The 22,868-nt window shown below is 44.2% G+C and overlaps 1 protein-coding gene across 1 annotated transcript in view; it reads right to left on the reverse strand.

The window, feature by feature from the left end:
* Nucleotides 1–22,868, reverse strand: part of CPLX1 (complexin 1) — a 99,588-nt gene that overhangs the window by 15,880 nt on the left and 60,840 nt on the right. Inside the window, exon 3 of the mRNA XM_072619741.1 lies at nucleotides 11,463–11,638. Within this exon, the coding sequence (XP_072475842.1) occupies nucleotides 11,463–11,638 (176 nt within the window). The remainder of the gene's footprint in view (nucleotides 1–11,462; nucleotides 11,639–22,868) is intronic.

Below are 22,868 nucleotides of genomic sequence, written 5' to 3' on the forward strand. Positions count from 1 at the left end.
AGAACTGAGACTAGATCTTGGTCTCCTGACTCCCAACCCAGGGCTCTTTCCTTATACCAAAAAACCCTTGTGTATGGGCAGAGGTGTGCTCTGGGGTTCAGGGAAGGTTTAACTCAGGGCAACTGTTACCACTGGTTTTTCCATTCAATTCAGTTCAACCAACACTTCTTAAGCACCAGAGAGGGAGCCAGTAGTGGACAGAGAGGTGATACTGGAGTCCAGATGGGCTGGGCCCAAGCCAAGGATAATGGCGGTGTGACCCTGGACAAGGCATGGGACCTCTTGGTGTTGCTGACAATTTTCAAACACTATAATTTGCACCCATGGATTATGAAATCATAGGTCTGGGCCCACTATCCTCCCCCCAACCCCCCAAAAAGCTGTGCAAGACTGTTCTAGGCCCAGTGGCAAAAATATGTCTCCCTATTCAAAGAACAGACATTTCTACTGGGGGTGGGGGAATTGACAGGAAATACATGTTCAAAGACTGACCAGGGAGGGAGCCTTAACAAGGAGGGAGTTGTAAAAGGCTTTCAGTAGAAGGAGGGACCTGAGCTAACCCTTGAAGAAAGTTAAAGACTACGTGACAGGGGTGAGGAGAGAAGGCAGACCAGGCTTAGGGCATAGCCTATGCAAATTCACAGTGGTGGGAGATCAGTTTGCCTGAAACATAAAAATATGGGAAGGGGAATAATGTAGAATAAATCTGGAGTCAAATTGTGTAGGACTTTCAGCATCGAGCTGAAAAGTTTGTAATTAATTCTGGAGGCTAACCTGAAGGTTTTGGAACAAGAGAGCAGCATCGTGGGAAGATTTGTGCCTTAGGAGGATTATTTTGGCAGTTGTGTGGAGGATGGATTGGGAAAGGGAGAGCCCTGGCACAGTGAGGCCAGTTAGGGGGCCATTACAGTAGCACAGGCAAGAGATGATAAGGTCCTGAATTAGGACTGTGGCAATAGGAGTGGAAAAAACGGGAAATGGATGTGAAATCGATTGTGAAGGAAACGGGAAATGACTTTGCAGCTGAATGAATTTGGAGAAGGGGAGGATAACCCCAAGATCATGAGTCTGGATGACTGAGAAGAAGATGACATTCTGGCTGAATCATACTCCAATCCATGAAGACATTCCTCCTTCTCTCCTATTACCCTAAAAACCAACAATATTAAAAAAAACTTCTACCTTAGATTGAACATTGCACTGTGCTATCTTTTCCCTGTAAATGAGTCCAGTGCCTCCCCTGACTTTTCCTCCTCTCTTACCCTCCCACTCCAATTTCCCAGACTGTAGGATCCCTGAGGGCAGGGTACACCTACCCCTTCTCTGTCTCAAAATTGGGAACTTCCCAGAGGAGGGCAGAGAGCCTTCCTGCTCTGTCTCCTCATACAGACTGACACAAGCCTGGACATATGGGCAGGCAGTGGACTTATCGAACTGAATTGAATTGAGTTCAAAGTTAGAGACTTTGAGGGCCCTGCAGAAGGGTTGTGTGAATACAATCACTGGGAGACCAAAGGGTCGATGACCTACTTTTGCCTTTCAACACATTCTGCTCAGGAGGATCACAGACTCCTTTTTTGTTGAGATGCTCCAGAGTTTAAGTATCTTAAACTTTCAATGACTTCACCTCCTACTTTGCTAAGAAGATTGAGGCCACGGGTCATGTGCTCCCCCCCATCTCCTCCACACTTCTAAAACTCCATGTTTTTCTGCCACCTTTTCTCCTTCCTCCCTCCAGTGTCAGAGGATGAAATGACTCTGCTCCTTTCTAAGAATGGCACTTCTCTTGCCCTTAATCCCATTTGCTTCTCTCTCCTTCTCAAACTGGCTAATCCATCCTCTGATATTCTTCTGCTTTCTCCTTTTCAATATTTCCTTTCTACTGATTCCTTACCCCATTGCCTCACCCAAAGTGAGAACTCAGAAGACCTTAGCTTAAAAAGGCCAAGGTCTCCCACTGCATCTCCAGTCATCCTGATCCCTTCCTGGCCACTGGACCTAGATGGCTCTGGAGGAGAAAGTGAGGCTTGTGACTTTGCACAGCCCTCCTTCACTTAAATCCAATTCCATTGCAAGCCATGACGTCATCTTCCTGATGTCATGGTCCTCTTCAAGAACAAATGACAAACCACAACCACACAAATAGAATCACATCTCTCCTGTCCCAAAGCAATTTTTTAAAAAAGTCCCTTAACCCTATCATGTTTCTCTTTTCTTCTTACCTCAGCAGTTAATTCCTAGAAAAAATAGTCTACACTCCTTTTCTCTGCTTTTACTCCTCAATCCTCTGCAAACTGTCTTCTAACCCCATTCTACTACTAAAACATCTCTTTCCCAAGGCCCCTTAATCACTAAATCCACCAAGTTTTTCTCAGTCCTCATTCACTTTGACTTCTCTGTGACATTTAACACTGTTGACTACCTGCTCCCTGTGAATGCTTTTTTCTTCCTTGGCTTTCATGATGTGGCTTTCTACAAAGCTTTCCTCCTTCCTATTTAATTATTCTTTCTTGTTCTCCTTTTCTGGGTCATCCTCTGCCTTTTGTCTCCAGAGTTTGGAGTGTTCCCTATGGTCCTGTCCCTCACCACTCCTCACTCTATATACTGACTGTCTCCCTTGTAGATCTCATTTACTCGCAGAATCAGAAAATTGCTGGATCTCAGAACCAGAAAGGTACTTTGGAGGTCACTGAGTCCAGCCCACATGTAGCCAAGAATCCCTTGTACAACATTCCTTTAAATCTTTTTCATTTCTCCTTCATCAACTGCTTCCTCTTTTGTTGGCAAGAATTGCAGAATGTCAGTTCCCTTGTGGCTCCCTTTGCCTTCTGAAGTATGAAATAATTATTGAGGCAAGTGGAGAATTTATCAGAGTGCTCCATTTTTGGCAGAGAAAACATCAGTAGTTGTCGAGATAGCTGAAGTTTCCCCAATCACTTACAATATCATGATTCCAGGGAAAATTTCCCACACTCTTTATCTAATTCCTCCTCCTCCCTAGGTGGTATAGAGTAAGTATCCTCCTACAACAACTTTTCTCTGTTTCTGCCTGTTAATTCTCATGCTAATCCTCACTATTGTGTCTCTACCCTGAGGTTTCTGGATCTCTTCACACAGGCATATCTTTTTAATATATCATGCTCCCCACTCTCTACCCCCACTACCTAGGTTCTTTTTGAGATAGATATATAGCCTTACCAAGATAAATTCCACTCATGAGTCCCCATCCCACCAAGTGATACCTTGGTGATACACGCAAGGTCAAATTTGCCTAGCTGCATTGGGATCTCTAGTCCATCCTATATATTATCCATAATTTGTACATTTGTATAGAGAAACCTATAGCCATGGATTTTACTATTGGCTCTCTTATCACCCTTGAATCACTGCCTGTTTTCTTCCTATGTTGAACCTGCTACTCTTTGTGGTGCCAGACTTGTCAGATCAACATGGGCAGCTTTTCCCTCTCCCTTTTCTTTTCAGTTTAAAGCCCTTTTGATGGAATCCACAAGACTCCAGGTAAATATGGTTTTGACTAGTATTTGGTAGGTATACTATAACCTGCCCATCATTTTCATATTTTAAGCCACAATGGATAATTCTGAAACCCATTCTCTGCTACCATCTTAACCAGCTATTCACTTCTCAGAGTTGCGTGCCCCTTTGGACATATTTGCCTTTAATCAGAAGTAGCAGAAACAAGGAAAATATCCACCCTTTGGGTCTGTCATAATATAAATACCCAAAAGGTCTCCCATTTCTTGCCAGGGCCTCCATAACCCTTAGCAGTACTTTTTCCATTCTTCTTGGCATTTTTACCTGCACTCAAGTGAACTGCTAGGAATAGGTAGCATTCATCAGGTTTGCCAGGCCCTGGTAGATTGTCTGTTACGTCCTGGAGAAACATCCGGTGAAGACAGTGGTCTTTGCTGTTGTTAATGCCAAGCCAAACATAGTTGTTTGGGAGTTGCCATCCACTACAACTCATCTCTTTTTCCTCTGCTCCTTATTGGATAATAGCGCCTGTGGATCCACATCATCACTCCTTGATGGACAAGCAGTTCCTTTCTCTTCAGAGGATCCAGTTTGCTCCTCTTCAGGAAGCATCAGCTTCATCTTCAGCAGTCTTTCTTCTTCTCCTTCTCCTATGTACCTCATTCATTTGTCCTCCAACCTCTGGATGTGGGACAAGGATTTCCCTCTGATGTTTCAGATCCTTTTTACTCCTTCTTTGTTTTTATATCAAAACTCCTTGTCTCTTTTTAAGGGACTGGATGACTTTGCTCTAACAACCTAGAGAGTGGAGATGTGTTCCTCAAGCCCCTATAGCTTCCCTTCTAGGAAGGAAACCAACTAGGAACTCAGAGCACAGATAATAGTGACCTGGCTAGAGTGGGAAGACATTCAGCACCTATTCTATACAATTCACTGCAAAGTTCTCCATGCTCTCCATAGTTTCTGGAGGCAAGATCATTCCTTGGTGTTTTGCTAGACAGATGGGTAGCTCTTGGGGCCAATTTCCCCTTTAGAACTCCTACAGCAGATTCCTTGTGGTGAGTCTTAAACTTGCCTTTTCCTCCCTAGCATCCTGTGACCTCAAGGGTAAGTATATCCCATTTCATTTCCCTTGTTCTTCAATTTCCTTCTTCTTTTCCTTGGATCCTCCTTCTTAAGCACAGCTCTGACCATTAGACTCCTTTATTTAATCAGCTCCTGCCTGACCATGTGTCTCTTTTACTCATCAGCTCTTCCTGTCTCAGAAGCAATAGGAAGCCTTCTCTTTTTATTTCCTGATTGAAGCCTTTCCCCATATTCCCTAACTGCCAGTGTTCTCCCTCCTAAGCTATCTTATATTTAATTACTTTGAATATATTTGCATGTATTTACTTTATATTTCTGCTGGGTATATTTATTTATCTCCTTGCTGGCTCCCCTATTTGAATGTGAGCTCTTTGTAAGCAGAGATGGCTTCATTCTTTGTCCTTGTATCCCCAGTGTCTAGATCCTCTAGTAGCTTTTTATTAAATACTTGCTGATTGACTTTGATCCAACTCAATTCCTTGTCCTTCATCTTAAGCTTGATCTCTGTCCTCTTTCCTTTCAGGAACTCAAGGGAGAGGTCATTTGCCTGATGCCCAGCTATTCCCTTTCTATAAGGCTACAGGAAGAGTATGTGGTAGGAATGTGGTGCAGTATAGTGAAGGAACACTGGACTAAGAGTTATGAAATATCCTGGGCTCCATCACTAAATATCCTTGTGCCTATTCTAACTCACTCCCCACTCCCAGCTTCAATTTCTTCATTGATAAAATAATTCTTATGCTATCTACTTCACAGAATTGGTGTGAGGCTCAAACAAAGTAACAGATACTACCAAGAGGCAACTAGGTGGCACAGTAACCACCTTACAATTGTAGCATCTGGGGGTACCTTACCTGTAGGCTCCCAGAAAGGTGCCAGGTACTTTATAGATCAGAATCTGTTCTAAATCATGGCTCACTAGCCCCTACCAATGTGTTTACTTTGACTGCTCAGTCAGGGGACACACAGTTTAAAGTGAAGGATGAATGAAATAGCATAGTACTAAAATAAAAGTTCTTCCCTATCTCCAATCCCCTCCCCCCCCCAAAAAAACTTGGTCCTTTTTCCCCAACACATTTATACATCCTCAGTGGGAACAGAAGCATGTGTAAAAATGTAGGGCATACAGAAATGGGGAACATGTATGGCTAGAGTGTCCAAGTGAACAAGCTTGTGTGCAGAGAATATATGTGTGGTTAGCACACAGGTAATGATGAGTATCGGGAGCCTGGAACCCTAAAAAGCTGCCAATGTCTCCTGGGGCTCTTCCTTGCTGGGTGTTGCTCTCTGTGGCCACCAACTAGGTACTGTATCTGCATTGCTCCCCAAGGGCATCACTCAACTCTAGCTGGTCTTCAGCAATCCAGCTATCCTCAGAGCTATCCAATATCACCAGTGATGTTGTGGTTAGTAAGCCTCTACAGTCCTATTCAGACAACTCTTTCAACCTCCTACTAAATTTTAGCTTTGGTCTTTGATGGTGTTATCTTCAGGGCCATCTGCTACTGTATCTACCATCTAATGGGAAGGGGCATGAAGTAAGTCTGTCTCCATCTGGGGAGTATTTCGGTCCTTTTTGTCAATGGCTATAAACTATTTACCCTCAGTTGGAAGGTAATAGATGCCCAGGGTAAGATCATGTCTCCTCTTTAAACTTCTCTTTCCTATATTGTCTTATCTGATTCTTCTAGCTCCACTCTCTTCTGACTTATGATCAAAAGCCCATATCTGACTTATGGTTAAAAGCCCATTTTACTGCTTATCATATTTCCCAGCCTTGGTAAGTATTCCCACGGTGCTACTTTCTCAACTGCAAAAGATTCTGAGTAAAACTGTGGTGAGGAAATGGTTTCTACTCACCCCCTCCGTGCTCTTTGCTTCTATGAAAATCACAAGGACTGGAACGGCTAGAGAATACTAAAAAGCCTGGGGAGTTTTTCACTTAAAAACCTCCAACTTAACCCTCCTCCCCCAAATCAAAACTTGGTTTCTTTCTAGTCTCTCTATTTTAGTAGAGGTCTGAAGTGGACATACCATGCATGTCCAAAGCAATCTGAATTTTGACACCAACAATTACTCACAACAGCCTGAATTGTCATTAGAATCAGCTGTTTATTCAAGTTGGAATTAAATGTCTATCTCTATATATTCAGTTGAGTCCAGTTATTTTTATTGGGTTGCCATGTGCCCTGGCCTCATGCCCAGCTATGTTTTGAAGGGTAGGAGAGGGAAGCTTTGTCAGTGGACAATCCTTTGGTCAGCCAGACCTGATCCCTTTAGGTCCCAGAAAGAACAACTGTCAGAGCAAAAGGACTTGTACCCTTTGGCTTTCTCCATCCACCACACCTCCTTTATGTAGGAGACAATCACTACTTGAGAGGAGGGACTAGGGTTTGTTTGATTTTTAGTTTGGGTTTTTTTGCCTTTCTTTGTACCTCCACTGCTTAGTATAGTGCCTGGCACATAGTCGGTACTTAATAAATGTTTAGTAATTGACTGACTGCCAACTACCCCCACTGGTTATGAAGCCAACTACATGATTGAATCCCCCCTCAGGTGATATCACTTCTACTACTTTGGGATATATAGAATTACAGAAAATCAAAAGGTGAAGGGCCCTCAGGAACCACCTAGTTCAACTCCCTCTTTTTGCAAAGGGAGCAGGTTCACATGGCAAAGTTTACTTGTTTAAGATGTCACAAATGGGTTAACCCCATTAAGCCTCATCCTGGCCAGGAGGACTCCAACCTCCTGACTTGAGGTTTGTCCCTCATATCACCATTTCAATTACTCAGCTCTTTGATGCTGTATAGAAAAAAAATCTGAGGAGCACAAGGGACCATGAAACACTCCTTGTTTGGGAGCATGTCTCAAGCCAGCCCTCACCTGGCACAAATGAGAGAAGCCCCTTAAGGTTTACAGAATCCTTTCCATATGTGAACTCATTTGATCTTCACAATTCCGAGGGAGATTGTGTTATTATCTTCATTTCACAGATAAGGAAACTGAGGCTCAGAGAGGATTATGTGGCTTCCAGGGTCATCCTAGAGCTAGTAATTATGTGAGGCAAGATTTGAACTGAACAGTTCTTGACTCTAGGTCTTGCGCTGTCTCTCAAAGCAGGTGCATTAGGGGAGATGCATTTAATTATACCACCTAGCTTCCATTTTCTCTATTTGATGGCCAGAACTCCTGAAATCAGGCTAGTTGATGGATCCCATAGTCCAAGCTTGGGATTAAAGGAAAGTAGGAAAGAGAAAAAAAGTTTAAAGGAATGAAGGGAGGGGTGTCTGGGAATGTGAGATGCTAAGGTCAAGAACGTAGGAAAGGCTTTTGTCATTGGCAAGGAGGCTTTCCTTTACACTGATGGTTGGTCCCCTATGCCAGGAATGCTTCCTCTTTTCTCCTTCAGCTGTTGGAATCCTTGCTTCTCTTCAAAATTCAGCTCAAGCTCCCCACGAAGGCTTCACTGATCCCCTCCACTGCTAGTGCCTTCCCTTCCTCCCCAGACATTCTGGACATGCTTATATATGTGTGCATATATATATGGACTGTACATATAACTATGTGTATATACATGTATGTACATATTGTCTCTCTAATAAACTCCCTGGGGGCTGGGACTATCAGTCAATACTTAACAAGTATCTATTAAACATTTATTATATGCTGGGCATCATGCTAAGTGCCGGGGATACAAAGAAAGGTAAAAGCAGTCCCTACTCTGGAAGAGCTTATATTCTAATTGAAGAGATAACATGTAGACAACTAGGGAGATGGAAGATAAATATGGAGCTGACGATGGGAAGGCGCTAGCGGCTGGGGCCACCAGGAAAGGTCTTCTGAAGAAGGAATCTGAGCTGAGTCTTGAAGGAGACTGGAAAACCAAGAGTGAGTGAGGAGGGAGAGCATTCCAAACATGAGGATAGCCAGAAAGAGGCATGGAGATGAAAGAGTTGGAGTATTATGTGCAGGGGATAACAAGTAAGTCACTATGGTTGGATTGTAGCTTTCATGGAGGGGAATAAGTTGTAAGAAGACTGGAAAGGTAGGAAGGAACTAAAGTGGTGAAGGTTTTTAATGCCAAATGGGAGACTTTACATTTGATCCTGGAGGTGACAGGGAGCCATTGGGGTTATTGAGTGAGGGTGACCTGGTCAGACCTTCAATTTGGGAAACTCATTTTGGTGGCTGAGCAGTAGATGGAATGGAATTGGGGAAAGGCTTAGGGGAGGGAGCCCGACTAGGAGGCTAATGCAATGATCCAGGCAAGAAGTGATGAATGAGGTCCTGCACAGCAATGGGAGCCACGCTAGTGGAGAGAAACAGATCCGTAGGAGAGATGTTGTGAAAGTAGAAATGACGAGGCTTGACAACAAACTAGATCTATGGGGTGCATGAGAGTGGAGAGAGGAAAATAACGCTGAGGTTTGGAGCCTTTGTCTTTGTATCGCCAGCACCTGCCGCAGTGCCTGGCTCATAGTACGCATTTAATAAATACTAAGGTTAGCTCATTAATTTGACTGAGAAGAGAACAGCTGAGCAGGATAAGGACAGACAATGGCCACTCTACCATGGCTCTACCATGATGGGCTTCCTGGTGCCTAAATCAGTGAGCCACCTGGGGGAATGAGGCTCCAGGAGGCCCCCCTTTTCACTGCTGGTAGCTTGGGAGAGATTCCTTTCATTACCCTGGTCCTCAGCAAGGTGTTTGTGTGGGCAAAGGTGTACACCAAGGCACACACATGCATCTGTGCCCTCATGCACAGCACACACATACATATGTGTGCACACACAAAGCTTTCTTCTCTAGGGCTCTCTGTTCCACTTCTCTGCATTGGGGCTGTTTTGACCTCAACCTTCCCCAAAGCGGGGGCTGCTTCCTCCAGCACTCTCTGCTGCATGCTGGTGGCTGGTGGGTGTTTCCCTACTTATTTACTGAATGGCTTAAAAAATAAAACAGGACTTCTGGTGTTGCTCCCAGCAGTGAGATGTGATCCTTGTGGGAGTCAGCCCCGATGCGAACTCAGGCCTGTGTTGGTGAGGGATGGCCTAGGTCAGAGAAATCAGTGTGAGGCTGTGAGGAAAACATCTGCAGATTACACTTGCCAGCTTGGGATAAGAAGGCGAGGCAGGGGACAGAAAAGGGAGGGGAAAAGGAAGGGAAATTGCTCAATGTCCAGGAGCCCTTCAAGGAACAGTAATGCCAAGTAGTGCAGGCTTTCCCAAGGTCACTGCAACGCCATGGGCCGGCTCCTTCCCCTCACTTCCTCTGCCAACAATCTCTAATCCTGTTCTATCAGTAGGCAGCCTGCAGGGTTAATGATCCTAATCAGGCAAAGTCTGTGCCTGGCTGAAGGCATAAATTAACTCCCAATTTCTCTGACTCTTTCCCCTCCAGTCCAGCCTACAATGGTTACCAGAATAATCTTCCTAATATATGTCTCCTATCACATCCCTCCCTTGCTCAGAAACATTCAGAGCTCCCCACTGTTCGTGGGATGAAGTCCATAACCTCACATTCAAAGGCCTGCACAAACTTGCCCCAAATCTACCTTTCCTGCCCATTCTTTGGTAAGGTCAAATGAATCGGTCATTTAATCACCCCCTACTCTGATGAAAGTAATTAAGATGCCCCACTGCCCCATCCTTTCAAAAGAGATACCATCTTTAGTGATTCAATCAATCTATGAAAGGCACTGGACGGATGTCAAAAGTCCTTAGTCATTTGGGAAGGAGGGGTGGCCATTGGATCAGATGATATGACGCTACACAGGAAATGTATGGGGATTGGGGTGGAGAGGCTCAGTCTGTGAAGGCTGACCTGAGAAGACTCCGATAAAATAACAAGCCAGTTCAGCACGCAATATTTCAATACAGAGTCAGTGCCGTGATGGAAGCAGCTTCAGTCATGCCCTTGGAAGAGAAGTACTTAGAGATAAAGAGCCTTTGTCTAATCCTGTCTCTCTCCATATGTGTATATACACATATATATGTCTACAGAGACACATGCATACAAACATACACATATACTTTATACACACATGCATACTGTATGCATATAAATATATTTATATGATATATTAAAATCTGTGTGTATATATAAATATATATATGTGTGTTTATAAAATTGGTTCAGTGGTTTGATGGATGGTCAGGAAGACCTACTCTGACCTGTCTCTCACGGTCTCCACTAGATGGGAGAAACAAGGGCAAAGGGAGGGTAGAAAAAGGGTAGGGGAAAAAAAGAAGAGAAAAGAAAAGAGGGCCAATGAGGCATTTTTTTTTTAAAGCACAGAGCAGAAGGAAAGCCAGAAAGAAGCCTAGACAAGCAGGATAACTTTGAAAACTACAGGTTGGCCTTATTATATACTTAATAATATTTGTAGGCTTTACATCATAGTTTTATTCACAATCCTCTTTTTTCTACTCAACTCTGTATATGAAAATTCCCATCTTTTTGGTGTTTAAAAATAAAAATGGATTTTAGAAATAAACAAAGCCATTCCTGGATCTCTTAATGCAGACAGCCTGGCATTCATCTCCCCACCCAACCTCCCTTCCCCTGTCTCCTGGGAACCGACAGCAAGGAGCACAGACATCAGCCCAGGAGGTGGGTAAGTGATGGCTCTCAAGGGGGCTTTCGCTTTTGGTGGTGACACTTTTTCTGGCTAAGCTCTATCTTGGGACTGGTCTTCAAGACCCTCTTTTCCTGAGCACATGTACGCAAAGGGTTAGGTCACTGAGCCAGATGAGACCAAGGTAGCTGAACCCATACCATTAGACCATCTCCTCCTTGCTGCCCCCCAAGATCTTGCAGGCTAGAGAGGGCAGGGCTGGGCCCTGGCCATCTGGGGCAGGAGAGGTTTATCCCCTCTCACCTTATCACGGATCCCTTGTCTCATGACCTCCCGCTCAGCCTCCATCTTGGCGTATTTGGCTTTCCTCTCTTCTTCTTCCTGCCGAAGGGCTTCCTGGCGTTCCTCCTCTTTCTTGGCTGCATCGGGGTCTTTCTCTTCGTCTCCACCAAGCATCTTTCCCATGTCTTTGGTGGCCCCTGAGGACAAGTAGCGGAGTCATTAGCAAGAGTTAGTGGGGGCTCAGGGTATAAGTGAGCACAAATGTTAGTTTACGTTCATGGTGAGTGTGAGCATACCTCAGTGCAGAAGGCTACCTCCCTCCCACTGGTGACCAACAGATCTCGGACAGGTCCTGGCACCTACTGCCAAACTAGGTTTCTAATGACAATCCCATCCTGGCTCCCCCTGCTAAGCCTGGTCAAGAATCTGGAATAATCGATTCGAGTCAGAAGGATTTTAAAGGTCCCCTAGTCCAGGGATTCTTAACCTTTTTTGGGCCATGGATTCCTTTGGCAGTCTGGTAAAACCTACAGACCACTTCTCAGAATCATGTTTATAAGTGCATAAAATAAAATACATCAGACTGATTACAAAGGAGGCCAATATAATGAAATAAAAATGTAATTTTGTTCCCCATCCAGGTGTATGAATCTCCCTGAAATCTATCCCTGGGCCCTAGGTTAAGAACCCCTGTTAAGATCCAATTCTCTCATTTTTTACAGATAAGGTAACTGGGGCCCAAAGAATGTATAATCTTGATAGTAATTTGCAAGCCCCAAGTCCCCAGACTTCAAATCATTGTTCTCTCTATTGCACTCCACTGCTCCATAATGGATTGTTTCCTGTCCCCTCTTCCTCCATCATCCTTGCCCAAACTACTTGCTCACTCTACCCTTCTTGTCTCTGCCTGCCCTCATGCCAAGCTGAGAATATACTCTGCAGCTTCTAGCCCTGTGGCTTAGTGAGCACAGGGTAGACTGGGCCATGCCTAAGCTCTAGCCTCAGGACTCTGGGAGCTGTGCCTAGTAGGGGTGGAGGTTGGGGTTGCAGGGGCTGGTGCCAGAGTCCTCACTCCTGCCCCGACTTTGTCAGCCACCACTTTTCCAATGAGCAGCTGATTCACAGGCCCCTTGCAAGCCTCCCTTAACGCCCTCCTTGTAGTCGGGTAATTACACCTCTCTCTGAGGCTCAGCCAAGACCCAGCCCAGCCTCTTGGCTCAGGAAATCCCCTGTCTGGGAACAGAGGTCTGAAGGAATCTACCCCCAGCAACCAAAGCTGGGAGATATGGAAAATCCTCCCTCCATTGGAGCTACAAAGGCAGAGCAGGATTCCTAGGGCCAGGAATAAACCAGTCAGATTCCCAGAGCTATACAAGTATCTATAGATACCCCAGGAAGAGGGATCATGGTGAGAGAAAAAGTCATTGATGAGCTTCGTTGTCCAGAGCTTACCACAGTATCTGGTACACAGTAAGTGCTTAAGAGATGCTTATTGACTTGTACTGTAGATAAAACCTATATGATATCTCTTTAATTCTCAGAAACCTTCCATGGTTCCCCATTACCCATAGGACAAAGTCCACACTCCTCAGCTTGGCACTGAAGGCTGTCCGATCATCTGTTAACATCCTCTCCTCCTACTCCCCTTCCCACTCTCTATACTTCAATTAAACTGGATGATTTTCTATTCCCCAATTATACTCTGTGATCTTTTGATCTTATGCCTTTGTTTGTGCTAATACCCATTTCCCATTTGTTGAAATCCTGCTATGGTTGTTCAGTCATTTCAGTCCTGTCTGACTCTTCATGATCTCATTTGGGGTCTTTTTAGCAGAGATACTGGAGTGGCCATTTCCTTCTCTTGTTCATTTTACAGATGAGGAAACTGAGGCAAACAGGGTGAAGTGACTTGCCCAGAGTCACACAGTTAATAAGTATCTGAACTCAGATACTAGTTAGTATTGAACTCAGGTCTTCCCGACTCCAGGTCTGGCGCTCTATGAGCTCTGCCACCTGGATGCCCATACTATACCACCATGCTCTTAAAGGTTAGGATCAAAAGCCACTTCCATGAAGCCTGCTCAAACCCCACCATAGGAAGCCAACTGCCTTGACTCTGGACCCCAAAAGCACCCTGTCTGAGCCTCCCTCGAGATCCGTGTCCCATTCCATCCTGATAAGAAGAGCTGGCATGCAGAGCAATGTGGATAGGGTCAGGATGACCTGGTTCTAATCTCTTCTCTAACGCCTACCAGGTTTATCAGCAAGTCGCAATCTTTATGAGACTCAGTTTCCGCATCTGTAAAACGGGACTAAAATACTTAGAGCACTGACTTCACAAGTTTAAGTGATTCCGATGGGAATACACATAAAGGGTTGTGCAGACTTTCAAGATCTAGTCAATTGTTATTATTGCATGGCTAGATTATAAACTCTTCAAGGGCACTTTTGTCCTTGTAACCCAAGCTCTTAGCCCAGTGCCTGGCACACAGTAGGAACTTAATAGATGCTTTTTGATTATCTCATTTGATCCTCATAACAATCCTTTGGGGGTACGGACACATACATGCATGGGATCCTAGGGCTAGAGCTTGGAAGGAACCTCAGAGGTCATCTGGTTCAGTCCTTTCATTTTACAGATGAGGAAACTGGAGTTCAGGAAGCTTATGACTTGCCCAGGGTCACAAAACCAGTAAACAGTGGGAGTAGGATTTGAACCTACGTCTTCCATGCGTTAGAGTGTGAGCAGCGAGGTGGCACTGGGGCTGGAGTCAGGAAGACCCTAGTTCAAATTTGACCTCTGTCGCTTGTTAGCTGTGTGACCTTAGACAAGTCACTTAACCTCTGCCTCAGTTTCCTCACCTATAAAATGGGGATAATAATAATGCCTGCCTCCTAGCATTGTTGTGAGGATCAAATGACATCAAGTACTTAATGCAGTACATAGCATGCTATTACCATTGTTACTTGTGAAAATGTAGTTAGTAAGTGGCACAGCTGTGTCTCTTTTCACTGTATAACACTGCCTCTATTTCCACACCTATCTTCTTTCCCCTGCTACACTGGCAGCTTTCTGAGGGCAAGAGCCAGTTCTGGTTTATTCTAGCTCCCCTTGGTCTAATAAAGGATTGGACCCTATGCACATGCTTATGTGAGAATGAATGGCTATGAAGAGGGAGGCCCAGGTCAGATCAGTTCTTGATTATCTGAACTAATTCAATTCCATAAACATTTATTAAGTGCTTATGTGCCAGGCATCATGCCAAACCCTGGGGATACAAAAAGAGGTGAAAAACAGTCCCTGCCATCAAGGAGCTTATAATCTAATGCAGAGGAGAAAGGAGGAAGGCTCAATTCCAGTCTCAAACAGTCATTCAGCAACATCTTTACTGAGGTCCCCCCCCCACTATAGGTCAAACAAACTCTGAGTTTGGCCCCACATGGGGAGAGGTGAGAGACAGTAAAGAATTCAGGTCCCCATAGTCAAGGGATTCTCAGATTAGGGGAGTCAGAGGAAGAATAGATCCATGCCCCACCTAAGAAGTTTCATGAAGCTGGCAGTCTGAGGAAGTAGACAGAGAAAGAGCCAGTGTGGGTCCTGGGTGAATAAAGGATTTTATATATATATATATATATATATATGCCCCACAGCAGCACATTTGGGCAGAGTGAAAGAAATCAGAAAATTATAGGATTTAGAGTTCAAAGGGGCCTTGGAAAATATCTAATCCAATCCTCTTATTTTATAGATGAGGACGCTGAGGCTTACAGAGTTAGTATTCATAGCCTGAATTTATACATTGCTTTAAGTTTTGCAAAATATTAAATATTCATTTTTTTCGTTCGATCTTCACAATAGCATTCATTGTAGGGTCGTGTGCTATTGTTAGCCACATTTTTCAGAGAAAACATTCTCAGAGAGGTTAATGACATGCCTACTTATGATGAATATGCGACTCACCTCCAAATAGAGAGGTAGGTGGTGATGGATTCATAATCCAGATGGAGACAATTAAATTTGGGGGGATGCAGCCAATGCTGGAATTAGGTTTGCTTAACTACTGATTATAATAGGTTTTGCTTTTCTTGTTTTCTCAATGGGAGGGGGAGGAGGAAGAAAGAGAATACAGTCCTGAAAATAAAATACAATTTAATTTTTAAAAAAACTACTAAGGGTCATGGGGCTAGTAAGTACCTAAAGCAAGATTTGAATGCATTCTTTCTGGCTCCAAGGCCTGGTACTATGTCTATCATATCACACAGCTTCATCTTGTCCACCATCCCATAGGCAATAAGTGTATAAGTTGGAATTAATTGGAACTCAAGTCCCCGGATCCCAAATTCAGCCCCATGTCTAGTATGGGATGTTGTGCAGCTGACATCCCCAGGCACAAATCCCATTAATTCCACAAGAGCTACCTCCCACTTTAAAGTTGTTGCTTGTACCAGACTGGGTTTGTTTATTCACCTGGGATCCGCCTACCTACTTCACCTCCTCTGGTTTCTGATCCTGCATTAACACAGATTTCTGTCCCTGATACATCTTCCAAATTCTGTTTTAAGTCCCAGACTTGCTGATACCCCCCTTTCTGAATGACTAAGACACTGTGATCCTGGCTCAAAGTCCCATAGGCTTTAGTTCTTACCAGATGTGGTACTTAAAAGAGGGCCTGACAAACTGATCTGGTGGTTCACAGGAAGAACTCACTTCCAATTTGGGATGTATCAGGGAAGATGTTGAAGAAATGATGCCATTTGATCTAGGCTTTCTGAGCTAGGATTTCAATAAGGGCAGATGAGGGAGATGGAATGACAGGTAGAGGTAACTGTTGTGGTCAAGGACTCAGGAGCTGGAAAATACAGTGTGGGGTTAGGCTAGAATGGATAAACTAATCTGGCTGGATGTAGAGTACGCACATGGAAGGGGATGAGGGAGGTGTTAGCGTGAAATAAAACTAAAGAGTAGATTTGAGCCAGCTTATAAAAAGCTTTGAATGCCAGAGTAAAGAATTTCTATTTTATTTAGTAGGCAATGAGGAATGATAGGGACCCACTGAAAATTTTTCAGTAGGAGAGCAATAAGGTGCTCTATTCCTAAGACTATTTATTAACAGTATGTGTAAGATGAATTGGAAGGGAAGAGACTGGAGGCAAGGAGATTGGTTAGGAGTTTGTTTCCACTAAGAACTCTATATCTCTTTCACGTTGTTTTAAAGACATGCATGGAGATGGGAGAGACTACTTGGAACCACGTCAGATGAGGCTGATGGGATACAGGACAAGATAACAGTCTATAGATGAGAGATGCTGTACTTACTGCTTCTTTTCAGGCCTAGCCGAACCCATTTATACGTCTACCTTTATACTAAAAAGAGCTAAAAGAATTCATCAGGATTAGGGGCTCTCAGCCAGAGGCAGCTGGGTGGTGCAATGGCCAGAGCAGTGCACTTGGAGTCAGGAACACCTGAGTTCAAATCCCACTTCACACAATTACTGTATGACCCTGGGCAAGTCTCTTAACCTCTACTTGCCTCAGTTTATACATCTGTTAAAATAGAAAAAATAATAGCAACTTCCTTCCTAGGGCTGTTGTTAGAAACAGATGAGTATAAAGTGTTGCATAATCCCAGTTATTAAGATTAATAAACCATGAACTCATTTCGAAAAAAAATTTTGATTACTGTATTTCAGTGTAATTGGTTTCCTTTGTATTTGGTGATTTTGAAAACATTATTCTGAGGATGGGTCATAGACTTCACCAGACTACCCAAAGGGTCCATCACACAAACGAGGTGAAGAACCACAGCATTCTAGGGCAAAGTCCTCATTTTATAGTTGAAGAAACAGGGGCTCAGAGAAGAAAAGAGAGTTTCCCAAGGTATTATCACAAGCTGTTGACTGAGTGGAGAACCCAGGTTTTCTACACTCCAGCTTGGGGCTCTTTTCTCCCCCTAATACATTGCCTGCTGAGTTCCTACTCTGTCTCCTACATCTTGGCTGTTTCTCAGCAGAGTTTTGTTGGCACCAGACACAGTCTTGTCTCTGAATTTGTGAGATGCTGCTTGAGTTCTACTTGGCCCCTGGGACACTTGGAATCCTGCCCAAGAGGTTTGCAGATTGGGCCTGGAGCCCGGGAACCATTGATCCCTGTGTTACTGTGGAGACCCAGGGTTTCCCAGATCCTGCAGTCAATAAATACTGGCTCTCTAGGTGACCTTGGATACTTCACTTCTCTCTGGGCTTCAACTTCCTTATTTGTAAAATGAAAAGCTCTCTAAAGTCCCTTTTGTTTTGAAATTCTATGATCCCATCTCCCTTCAAGGAGATAGCTTTTACTAGACTGTTACAAAGATTCTTTCTTCAATTTTCTTGTGTTTTCAACACAAAAACCATCACTACCCATCTATCTTTCCTGAGTTCTCATTGAGCCACATGGTACTGGAAAAGTCACCGGGGAGCTAGAATCAGTGAACACAGAAAATAACAGAAACCCTAACGTCTTGAAAACATTTTCTTGGCATCCAAATCTTAATGTTCTATTTGGTCTCCAGGCAGCAGGGCTTGGGGTGATGCCAACTCGAGCCCCCCAGCACAGAGAGGTCTTTCAAATGCTAATGCTGTGTGGCAGAGACTCAAAAAGGCAGCACCCAGCCAGGTTTGCTTGGAATACTTTGCCGACAGCCTTTTTTATCTCCCCAATTACTCACGTGTCCTTTGAAAGTAATTGGCCTACCCAATGCTTGGTGCCTGGCAGATGGAAGGGATGGAACTTTGCTACCACAGGCTGCCAGAATCCCAGTGGAAGGGTTATTGAATGTCTCCTAAACACCTGTTAAGAGAAATTCCCTCCTCGCTCTACCCCACCCTATCCCCATCTTGGAAACACATATTCTGAAGTTCGGGGATAGAAACATATCCCAGTTATATGGGCATCCATGCATCACCGCCACAGAGGCGAGCTCAGCCCAGGAGGCTCTGACTCTGCAGAGACTTCCCAATTCTGGCCTGGTGATATTGCCCATGAGTTCAGTGGTGACATCTGGCCCATGTGTAAGTAATCAATAGAAATGACTACACACGTCTATGTTGGGCTTTTGGTTTCTTGAAACACTCTCACACCTAGCAAAAGTCTCAGTAGATCCTGAACCAAGCAGCACAGGGATGATCACCCCCATTTTGTAGATGGGGAAACTGTGGTACAGAAAAGGCTAATTAATGGAGGCAGGGCTGGAACTAGAACTGAGTTCTCCTGACTCCCAATGTACTGCATTAGAGAATATTCTAGAAAGAACTACCCTCTAGGAAATGGTTCCCAGGAGAAAAGGCTGCAGAAACAAAGAAGAAGCACTGAGACCCAAATCTTAAACTCCATGAAAAAAATCGACATTGATCACTAGTCCACTATAGAAATCTCTTCAGGATGATTTGACTCAATTCAAGCACAAACATTTAAGCTAAACCACCTACAGTCTCCAGGCAGTTGAATTCTTGACTGGTTCTGGGGTCTATGGGATCTGACTCTCTCATTGGAAGAGCTGTGACCTTCCCTGAGGAAGGAGAAGCAGATGGCAGCAATCGAGGCCTCAGATGCTGGGTGGAAAAGCAAAGAGTTCCCAAAGCAAAATAATGAGCTCCTGGAGCCAGCTGGGGGTATCAGAAGTTGGAACCTGGGAACAATGAGGCCCAGAGCCATGCTGGGAAGGCTGAGCTTGAGCCTTGTCCCATATTAAATTAAATGAGATAATGATTGCGAAGCTCTTAGCATAGTGCCTGGCACTTAGTCGATGATGTATAAATGTTAGCTATTGTTGTTTTTATTGTTAGCAGCTATTATTTTGGTACTGTGAGTCATATGGACTGTACAGGTCCACAGGCGGAGGAGGACCGATTCTCTAGCAGCCTTGAGTTTTTTCTCCGCGTGGCAAGGGTTGAGTAGGGTGGGGAAAGATTGTCTCAAGTCTAGGGTGGTACTAGCCTAGAATAATTTTTGGATATGGGGAAGAGGGGAGGAATAGAAGGTAGTAATGACCTTGAAAGAATGATTCTGGATGGAGCAAGAGATGGAGCAGACCTGTGCCCTGACTGTGGAGAAGACAGGGGTCAGAGACCAAAGCCCTATGCAAAGGGAGCTCACAGTCTGGATCAGACTCACAGAGGTGTCTATGTGTTCATTTCATCAGTATTTCTTGAGTGCCTAGTTCAAGAGTTCTTTAAGAACTAGTTCATGAACTTTATTCTGTATCCAATATTATTGCCCCATAAAAAGTGAGGAAAGGGATCATTTCAGAGAAACCTGAAAAGACTTGTATGCACTGATGCAGAGTGAAGTAAATAGAACCAAGGGAGTAATTTATGCTATAACCACCATCCTGCAAAGATGAACGACTTAGAAAGCCTTAAGAATTCTGGTAAACCCAATGACTAACCATGACTCTGGAGCAGCAATGAGAAAGCAAGGTCTTCACTTCCTGATGGAGAAAGGATGAACTCGGGGTACAGGATGAGAAATATACATTTTGGCCATGATCAACCGGGAAAGTGTTTTGACTATGCAAGCTTGCTACAAGGGGTGTTCCCCTTCCCCCTACCCCCTCCTCCCCATCCCACTAGAAGAGAGGGAAGGAAGAAAAGAAATGCTTGTTGAAAAAAAATAAAATGCAATTTAAAAACCAAATGATCCGTATTAGTTGATGTTCTCCCTGGGACTGCTTCTTCCTCCAGGAAGACTCTATTAGGGACAGGTAACAATGAATCGCAGGTGGGGGGGTATCTTTGGGGATGATGTCCTATGGTTGTTATGCACCTTTAACTAGCAGCATCTGTGGTACATCTCAGCATGAAAGACACTGAGGCTTGCGGCAGACTTTGCTGAGTGGGAGTAGATCCATCAGGGCTTGGTGGAATAGACCACAGGGCTGTTCTGTGCCTCCATAACATTCCATAAACATCTCTAGGTTTGTAAGCCTCTGTGTGAGTCACTCCCTCCCAGTGTGGTGGAATTTAAATCAAAGCACTGATGCCTAACCTACCTGATTATTTCCCCTGCTAGACTGGGAGCTCCCTGAGGGTAGGGTTCTGTCTTAATTATCTTTGAATCTCCCTGGGCTCTGCCTAATGAAAGTTTGCACACACACAGACACACACAAAAAGACTTCCCTCCCAGACATCTGGTGTCCCAACAAAGCTTTGCCTTCTGGGCTCAGCTTCCTTCCCGTACCTTTCTCCAACACTCAGATAAACTCTGTCAACTAAAAACCTTCTCATCGTAAATTTCATTACACTGGTCATGATTTTCTGCAGCAGAAACATTTTTTCTTTCTTCATTGAAAAATAAAACTACTGTAAACTCTCTGACTGTGAAACATGTGCCTAGAAGAAACCCTGAGGCCATAGGAGGAAAAATAACTTGTCCAAGGTCACACGGTGAGGTTGTTGGCAGACCTGGTCATAGAATCCAGAGTTTCTGACTCCAAAGCTCTTTCCATGAAGGAGATAGAGAAGGTTATCTCTCAGAGGCAAGAGAAGAACACAGGATCACTTAAGCTGAGATTGGAAAGTATTTTGGAAAGATCCAGTGGTCAACAAAATCAAATTTAGTAGCTAGGAGAGTAAGCGTGAGGCCTAAAAAATACCATTGAATTTGGCCAGGAACCAGTAGGGACCCCTTCCCTGAGCTTTCCTCAACACTTAAAAATCTAATGATGTCTCTTTGGCTGTGTTGCAAGAACCGTATTGATGATCTAGGACACCTCTACATTTTAAGAAGTCATTTCCTTATTTTGTAGGATACCCTTTTTAGCACCCTTTATAGCCTAATAGTAGTGACCTCACTTCTGGTTGGAGCCTTTCAAGGATGGGGAACTCATTAACCAGTAGGCAGTCCATTTCACTTGAGGATAGCTCTGATTGTCAGGAATCTTTTCCTTGTGTCAGGTCAAACTGGGCCTTTTTGAAACTTCCACAAATTGTACCCAGTTGTATCCTCTGAGACCAAAGGAAAACAATTAAATCCCTTTTTCCCATAACAGTCCTTCAGATAATTTAACAAAGAGTCATTCATGTCTAGAGGCCTTTGAAGGTAGTAATTCTGCCTCCTCTTCTTCTTCCTAAATATAACTAACTTCTTTGGCTGCTCACAGGGCATGATGTCCAGTTCCCACATCAGACTGGACACCCTCCTTTGGTCATTTTCAGCAGGCCAGTATCCTTCCTTCAGTGTGGCATTCTGCAATGGGCACAATTCTCCAGAAGACTGGAATTCTTATTTCTTCCCTCTGAAGTTATCCCTTGGTCTAGAGGGGCTTCAACTCTGCTGATCTCTTCCTGTAGGACTGTAGTCCTTGTCCTAGTCTCTGTTTCCCAAGAAATGACCTTTTCAAGGCTGTACTCCACTGAGTCATGTCTGACTCTCATCCAAACTTCAACAAGCTTCAAGTAACTGGTGAAAACCTTTTGCATAGTGAATGAAATTCCAGCACTTACCATGTGGTCTGAGTATCTCCTCCCTCACCGTCACCACTGATTAGGCTAGAAGGGTCAATCAGGCTTACTCCCATGCTGACCTTCCTCTACCTAACTGTGGTCAGCATGCTTCCTAAAGGACTGCATCTGGATACATGCAAATAGAAGGTCCTATATCAAGAGGATGAGGGCTTGTGGGAAGCTGCTAGATTGCTTCTCATTAGGAAGACATCTCTCCACAGGGTCAAACACAGATGGGTCAGGTTGGGAGGTTCAGACAGGATGAGAAGACACACCCACACTCCAGGTTCTCCCACCTCCTCCAGGAAGCTAGCCCTGCCTACCCTAGATACATATCTCTCCTTAGGTTCCCACTGACCCTGCCAGTTTCTTGGCAGCTTCAGCTGTATATCTAGCAGGGGTGGGGAATCTGCAGCCTTGAGGCCATATGTGGCCCTCTAGGTCCTCAAGTGCTGCCCTTATTCAGTCAAGGGGCCACATTTGAGGACCTAGAGGACCATAAGTGACCATGAGACTGCAGGCTCCCCACCCCTGGTGGTGTTTTGTCTACCTGGGTATTTGGTGTCTTTCAGAATTCCTTGGTGGTAGGGTCTGCCCTATTTGACTCACAGAACTGATGAAAGAGGTAAAAGGGGAAAGAAAAGAAAAAGGAATAAGTATTCATTAAGCACCTATTATGTGCACCATGTCACACACTTTATAAATATGATCTTGTTTGATAAAGACAAAGGCAAAAAAGGTGGAAGACAGTTTGCGGGATGCCCAACTGGGAGCTCAAAAATTAAGAAACCTCACTGGGAAACATGCATTCATTCGTTAAACACTTATTAAGAACCTACTGTGTGCAGAGGCAGATAGGAATTTTAGCAAAGAAGAATGGATAGTCAAGATGGGGGAAAACCTAGTGTGGGCATTCAGGCTCTGCCTACACCCAGAGGACCCTCC

The sequence above is a fragment of the Notamacropus eugenii genome, chromosome 6, assembly GCF_028372415.1.
Source record: "Notamacropus eugenii isolate mMacEug1 chromosome 6, mMacEug1.pri_v2, whole genome shotgun sequence".
In the NCBI taxonomy this organism is placed as follows: domain Eukaryota; kingdom Metazoa; phylum Chordata; class Mammalia; order Diprotodontia; family Macropodidae; genus Notamacropus; species Notamacropus eugenii.